The 8,342-nt window shown below is 31.9% G+C and overlaps 1 protein-coding gene across 1 annotated transcript; it reads left to right on the top strand.

Moving 5' to 3' along the window:
* The first annotated feature begins 1,460 nt into the window (after positions 1-1,460).
* LOC143439547 (olfactory receptor 7E24-like) lies at positions 1,461-3,611 on the top strand. Its single transcript, XM_076925907.1, has one exon. The coding sequence runs from the start codon at positions 1,616-1,618 to the stop codon at positions 2,543-2,545; it is 930 nt and encodes a 309-aa protein (XP_076782022.1). The 5' UTR covers positions 1,461-1,615; the 3' UTR covers positions 2,546-3,611.
* Positions 3,612-8,342: the final 4,731 nt, after the last annotated feature.

Genomic DNA, 8,342 nt, shown 5'->3' with positions numbered 1-8,342 from the left:
CCTCTCATGTCTGTAAACCCACTACCTAGTGGACTGAGGCAAAGCACCTCAAGTTTGAAAACAGCCCCTTATATCTAATGAAATGCTAATGAGGTAGTAGAATGTGACTGGGAAGCAAAGAGAAAATGTATTAGAGGAGAGACGAATCACAGTTGAACAGCATTCAGAAACTCAAATGACCATTTGAATCTGACTAGAAAATGTCATCTTTTCTTCTTAATTAATGAAGAAAGAAGGTTCATGGAAGAGATATTAGAAGACTAAATTTCTTCTCACGGGTACAACTGAAAAAAATAGAAATTCTATCAGATACTTTGTATGAAAAATTTAACTATCTACAAGTTACATTAATCATTCAAAAATGCACATATCAAATCCCATAGTGCTTTAATTAAAAGTATGTATATTTGTTTTGTAATATCTCTACAACCTAGGGGTCAGAAAAGTACAATTGTACTTCTTCCTGAGATAGGATAACGTTGTCAGTATATTCGCTTTTGCCCTTTGTCCTCTAAATTACTATTAGGAGATCCTTAGAGATTTGAATAGTTTGAATTATAATTATTAGCTCTGAGAATTGAGCCTCAAAAACTCACAAATATCCACTTTCTGTTCCAGCTCTAGTTTTAACATTTCTGATCCAGAATACTTTATATTTATGTTTCCTTCTCACATATTCACCAGCCACATGGGAAGTGTCATGATTTACTGCTTTTCTACTTTTCCTGAACACAGAAACCAGGCCATCATCACACACCTGGCAAGGGTGAAAGAGTGTATCAGTCACCTCTGGTCATTTTCAGGCAGAAATAATTTACAGCCTAGTAAGTATTAATCTAAGCAAGACACAAAAGAGAGTTGTTATTCCACTATTGGTGCCAGAAAGATAAAAGTATATGTTGTGGAACAGTAGCAGAAATGCATCAATAAGCAAAATTTTATCACAAAGTGGTATGAAGTTTATGTTATTAGTTATGATTACTAAGTTTCTTTTCTTTTCTTTCTTTTCTTTCCTGTTCTGTTTTTTCTCTTCCCTTCCCTTCCTTTCCCTTCCCTTCTCTTCTTTTCCTTTTCTTTCTGTCCTGTCTTGCCATGCCCTGCCCTGTACTTTTTCATTTCCTTTCTTTTCCTTTCCCTTCCTTCTTTTGCCTTTCTTTTCTTCCCTTTGCCTAGCTTCTCTTCCCCTCTGATATCTTTTTATTTCATCCTTAGTTCCTTTGCTTTTTCTATCCTATCTGTATTTTTGTATACTTTATCCTTTCATATCTTTTACATTTTCTTCTTTATCTTCCACTCTTTACCTTTACGTTGAGATACAAATTAGGTTCTAACATTGACGAGACAAGGTCAATACCACTGACCTCCATTTAAATAATGGATTATGTGTCTTAAAAGCTTAATGTAAGTACTAAACAGAAGACAAAGTTGCTAGACCATGCACCTGTTTTGCAATAAAAAAAAAAAATTTGTGTCAAAACCTTAAAATTTAGCATGAATGAATGATTTCTTATGAATTGCTTGGTTACAAATATATAGGTATGTGGCAAGTTGCTTTTATACTGCTTAATTCATTACAAACGTCTTTTTTTCATTTATAAAAAGATATTCTAGCCCCATGGAACCAAATAATTTAACAGATACCATGGAATTTCTTCTCCTTGGACTCTCAGATGACCCTGAACTGCAAGCCATTCTGTTTGTACTATTTCTGTTCATATACCTGCTTACTGTGCTTGGAAATGTGCTCATCATCTTGGCCATCAGCTATGATTCCAACCTCCACAGCCCTATGTACTTTTTCCTCTACAGCCTTTCATTGTCTGACATTGGCTTCAGCAGCACCACAGTCCCTAAACTGCTGATAAACATGCAGACCCATAGCAAATCCATAACTTATGCAGCATGCCTAACTCAGGTGTCTTTCTTCTTTCTTTTTGGGTGTATGGACAGCCTCCTACTGGCAGTGATGGCCTATGACCGATGGGTTGCCATTTGTTGCCCTCTACACTACCAAGTCCTTCTGAACCCTCGTCTGTGTAGATGTTTGATCATAGTGTCATTTTGTATCAGTCTCATTGATTCACAGGTACACTGTTTGATGGTGTCACAACTAAAATTTTGCACTAATTTAGAAATCCCTCATTTCTTCTGTGATGTTCCAGAGCTTCTAAAAATTGCCTGTTCTGACACTAGTATCAATAACATAGTCATATTTCTTGTCAGTATCATTCTTGGTTTTCTCCCTGCCTCAGGAATCTTTTACTCCTACTATAAAATTATTTCCTCCATTGTTAGAGTTCCTTCATTGTTAGGAAAATATAAAGCATTCTCTACTTGTGGATCTCACCTGTCAGTTGTTTGCTTATTTTATGGAACAGGTCTTGGTGTGTACCTTAACTCATCCATTTCCAGTTCTTCCAGGGAAACTGTGGTGTCTTCGGTAATGTATACCATGGTGGTTCCCATGATGAACCCCTTCATCTACAGCCTGAGGAATAAGGACATCAAGAAAGCCCTCCAGAAAGCTTTCAGTCAAGTAATATAATTTACTTATCTATATAATTTCTTAACGTGTGTGTGTGTGTGTGTGTGTGTGTGTGTGTGTGCGTTCTTTACTTCTGGGTCAGATAACTGAGTATGGTATAGTGAAAAATTGTAGTGACTATATAAATTATTGAATATAAAATGATCAGAAATTAGTGCATTCATGTAGTGAATCTAGTTGTACCTTGCTGTGCCTATCCAATTTACGTTTTATAGCTTTTCTGTGGCCTGGTTTCTGAACATATAACTTTAAAAATTAGCACTGCACATGTTTTTATACAATGAAATATTAACGAATACAGCTAGAAATACTTAGATCAGATTAGGTTTGTTAATAATTGCCATGCTTTTACCACATAAATAAATGAAAACGTGATTCTTTAATTACATAAAGCAAAGATTTTCCATAATTTCCTAACATAATTTATCTGCATGTAAATATAAAATTAATCTAATTTGACTTTTATGCAAAATGTTTAATTTTAACAATTGATATTTGTATTGTTGCCTTGAGTTTCAAAGAGCAGTTATTTGCAGTATATAGTTTATTGGGAATGAACGAACACTCATTCCTTTTTGGTTATGGGACCACTGATATCATTTTCATGCTCTAGGGTTAACCCCTAACTTCAGCATATATAGTCAACACTAATAGGACTCAAAAGAATACTTAAAAAGATTTATGAAATTGGGTAGAAACCCTATATTAAAGCATATAGAGATAATTGGTAGGAATAAAGTGAAAATGTGAGGTTTATATGCTTATATATCATTATACATATTTATGAATTTCACAAATATATAAAAAAACATTTAAATTACTAAAAGAGTTTTAACATGATACTAAGGCAGAATTTGGAACAATTTCTGAAATGATCTTGCATGTAATATGCATTTATGTAACCTATATTCCTCTGAAGTGATGACTTTTCCTCAAAATAAATCCCCTGAAAATTGTACGTCCCCATGAGTACAGAAATTGGCTTTTATCTTTAATAAATGCTAAAATTTCATGCAGATTGAAGATTTTTATTGTTATTTTCTATCAACATATATATTGTACTTGATATTGGATTACATAATAACATTTTTCTATAATACTGTAAGGTAGTTTGAATATGTCTTTCTCGACTTTACTGTCATTTCCCATTTTCTCATCATATTCCCAGTTGTTATTTTGATGTAGTAGCATTGTTCTTTGTGGATAAAAAGCAATATTATATTTTATATATGACACATTTTCTTTGTCCACTCCTCTCTTGGAGTCCTAAGTTGGTTTCATAACTTAGATATTCTGAACAGTGCTGCCTAAACTGTGTTCTACAAATATGTCCAAATATCTCAATGATATATAAGGTTAGAGTTCTCTGGATAAATTCCCAAAGATAATGTAGTTAGGATACATGTAGTTTTACTTGTTGGAGAGTTTTTATACTGATTTCACACAGGTAGAACACTATACATTTCAAATAGACATGTTTAAGTCAAATAAAAGTAATAAAAGGAAAGCTGACCATAAGACTGGATTAGCTGGAAGTGAAAGTATCCCGGCTTGAAGACAGGTAGAGTTTTCATATAACTCATTCACAGGATATACCAAGTCCAAATCATCTCAAAAATAAAATACACAAAAATTCTTGAATAATATAATAAATCAAGGCTTTGAATAATAGTAATAGAGAAGAAAATCAGATCAAAAACAAAAAATATTCTCAATAAAATTATAAATAGTAAAGTAAAAAATTATTTTTCTAATTTACAGAAAAGATGCTTATCATGAGAAAACAAACATGCAGAATATCAAATAGGTAAGATCACAAAGAAAAACTTTTCCATGACACCTAATCATTCAAAAATATAGAACAAAGTAAGAATGTTAAATGTTAAATTGTGCAAGAGAAAAATGCCCAGTACAATAAACGCAAGTTCATTAGAATAATACATGATACATTTAAAGCAATTTAGAGTAATCCCACAATCAACATCAATGTAATTGGAAGGAAATTGAAAGCATTTTCACTAAAATCAGAAACAAGAGAAATATGTCCACTCTTGAAAACTATTTAATATAGTACATGATTTATTAGAACTATAAGACAACTGAAGAACATTAATAGAGTATACATAGGAAAGAAAAAAGTCAAAACATCTTTGTTTGAAAAAAAAAACCACTAGATAGATCCTGCAAATTTGAATGCATTAAACAAAGGAATAGGGTACAAAATTAAAATATAAACACCATTACCCCTTCTATTTATTAACAGACACTCCAAAGAAGAAATTGAGGAAATAATACCATTCACAGTATCCTTAATATTATAAAATGAAACGTTAAAAAATACTAGAAGTGAAGTTGAAAAGATACTAAAATATAGAAAGACTGCCAACTCTCATGGATTAGAAGTATTAAATTTGTGAAACTGCCATTTTAACCAAAGCAATTTACAAATTCAATTTAATCATTATTAAAATTCTAATTCTGTTATTACAGACATTTAAAAAATAATCTTAACTTTCATATGGAAATATGAAAAGTCCAGGATAACCAAAAGAATCTGGAACAACACTCCTGCTCCCAAAAAACTGCTGGAGGCATCACCATCCTAGATTTCAAGTTAAATTAAAGGTGTAAAGTATTAAAAACATCTGACTCTTGAATTTTAAAAAACTCATGCTAGTGAAATACAAAAATCAAACTTGGCACTCCCTTTCTGCAGCTAGCAAATACTAACAGCTGCTAGTGGAATGATGAGATGAAATTTCATTCCTACCTTTCACAACTCTGTGATAAATTTTTGTCTTGCTTGATCTTGTATATATTTCTTGAATTCTCTCAGAGTCATTGTGAATTCAGATTTATAACATATCCTCTGGTTATTGGTCTCATCAATAGTGTCAGAAGTAAGCAATCTCATATAATAGGACTTAGTTCTTATAACAATGTGGTTGGGTATTCTCATACTATCCATGGTATTGTACCAATGAGCAATTTGTCAACCTAGTTGTGCTATAGATTGTAAAGTTTACAATTGGATGAGGTTGATGACCAACTCTGCTCCCAGTGATTTAGATATTATGTTCCAGATCTACTCTAGCCAGTAAAAAATGAACATTTCAGGTCAATATCAACTAATATCTCCATGTCTTGTGATTTTAGAATATGGTACCTTCAGAAATGGGATTTTACTATCGGGTTCTATAGGATTACTAAGATTACTTATTCATTGTTAGTTCTATTATTTGTAAAATAGTATATAATTCTGTAACCCAGATTGGCCTAAATTTTTACAAATAATAGAACTAACAATGAATAGCCTACAATGTTTATGGGTCTATGAGAAACAAGTGGTTAGTAATTCACAAAAGGCTAACCTAATACCATTTCTTTTTTGACAAAAGCTTTAACTGTTACTTTTTCTTAATGATTACTCTTTTGGTTGAATGAGAAGAAATTTAAACATAGATTTGATTTACATTTCAGTGATGGTTAATGAAATTTAACATTTTCCCCCACTTATATTTTTTCTCATGAGATTTGAGAAAATCTGTGTATTAGGTTACCACATTGGGGGGGGGTTATATTATTTATTAGGTTATATGTTCTACACATTAGTCTGCTGTTAGATATATAGTGAGCAAAAATATTCTCTCATTCTTGTAGGTATTAACTTTCCTCGATTGTTTCCTTTGATCTGCAGGAACATTTTACTTTAATAGTCTCATTTGAAATTTGTCATTATTTTCAAATTTACAAGATTTTTATTCAGAAAGCTACTAACAATCCTAGGATCTTTTTCTTGCATTGAAAACTTTTTTCATACAATATATTTGCTCAAATTTCCCTTGCCAAATTGTACAAGATCCTCCACACTTCCCTGGCAATCTAATTTTATGTTCTTTATTTAAAACTGTCTTTTAAAACAAAACCAAACAAATTCAGGAAGTACATTTTAAAAATCTGCAAAAGCACAAAGATAAAACTAAATTTATTAAATCAAAAGATTGTACAAAATGTACCCAAAAACATTGTGAAAAACTACTCTAGTAAAATACTATTTATTTCACTTTACGTTGGCCAACTACTTCTGGGCATAGAGGCTAGCCTAAAATCTAACTGACATACTAATTTTAAAGCTATTATTTCCTTGTTTTCTTTCTGAGTCTGTACCTGAGTTACATTCTGATTTTTGTGAAGAGACCCTTGACTCTTGGTCATGAAACCATGACCAAGGCAAATGTTATGAAGGAAAAGTTAATTGGGGGGTTCCCTTATAGTTTCAGAAGATCAGTCTATAATCATCATGACAAGAAGCAGTCAGTTATGGATAGATATATAACTGAGAGATTTACAGTCTTATCTGTAAAGCAGTAAAGAGAGAGAGACAGAAGCAGAGACAGAAACAGAGACAGAAAAATCTCAAAGCCTAGGACCAGTGATATACTCCCTCCAACACAACTTTACCTACCCCTAAAAAGCTACTCTGGTAGTTCTTCAACTTCCTGGTAACTAATGATTAAATTTTTGAGCCTGTAGGGGCTATTCTCATTCAAACACCACAGTTGATTTGTAATTTGTATATAGAAAATCTACTGACTTTTGTGAGTTATTTTTTGTCATATTACTTTTCTGAAGGTGTTTAACAGGTACAAAAGTATCCTGATAGAGACTTTAAAGTAATTTATGTGTCCAATTATGTTATCTTCAAATAAAATTATGTTACTTCTTTCTATACTGCTTGAATCCCATTGACCTCTTTTAATTATCTTAGTGATCTCTTTAAGATTCAAGTATTACATCAAATGGGCATGGAGAAAGAGAGAGAGAATATCCTTATCTTATTCCTGATTTGTTGGAATGCATTTTATCTCCGTTTGGTTGATGTTTGCTATGGTCTTAGTCGAATTGCATTTTTATGCAGAAAAATGACCCATGTGTTCTTGAACTCTCCAAAACATTTATCATGAAAGGATGGTGAATATTGTCAGTCCTTCTACATTTAATGAAACAATCATGGGAATTATCTTTTAGTCTGCTCGGGGTAAAGTTCATTTATTAATTTGTATATCTTCAACCATTCTTGCATCTTTAGATTGAAGCCTATGCACCATATTTGATGATGATGAATGATCCTTTTGATATGTTCTTGGATTTGGATTAGAAGTATTTTATTGAGAATCTTTGCATCTATGTTCATAATTTCCTTTTGTGTTGGGTGTTTCTGTAGTTTTGGCAGTAAGATAATAATGGCTTAATAAGCCAAATTATAAAATGTTTCTTCAATTTTTATCTCTGAACTAATTTGAGGAGTATTGCTGTTAATTCTTCTTTGAAGAGTTGGTAAAAATTCTGCACTGAATTCATCTGATCCTGAATATTTTGCTTGGGAGACTTATAGTCACTGCTTATATCTCACTAGGAGATATATGATGTCACTTTATTTTATTGGCTGAGTAATATTCATCTGTGTAATTGATCTACATTTTTGTCCATATTTCCATTAATAAATATGTAGAATATTTCTAATTATATGCTATTATTAACAGAGCAATACAGAAAATTATTGAGTAAATGTCTCTGTAGTAGGATGGGAACATGCCCTATGATGGTATAACTGGTCAAACAATTCATATATATATATATATATATATATATATATATATATATATGAAAGATAGGTAAAGATACACAGATGTTATCAGCTAAGTCACAGGAGAAAGACAATTTATATGTTTTAGGTGGCATATGTAAAAGGCCTTGAGAATAAATTACTAATTCTGCGGACAGAAGAGTTTTGCTT

Source organism: Arvicanthis niloticus, chromosome 27 (genome assembly GCF_011762505.2).
Source record: "Arvicanthis niloticus isolate mArvNil1 chromosome 27, mArvNil1.pat.X, whole genome shotgun sequence".
In the NCBI taxonomy this organism is placed as follows: Eukaryota; Metazoa; Chordata; class Mammalia; order Rodentia; family Muridae; genus Arvicanthis; species Arvicanthis niloticus.
Note: the sequence above shows the minus strand (reverse complement) of the source record. Positions and strands in the feature narration are given on the sequence as shown.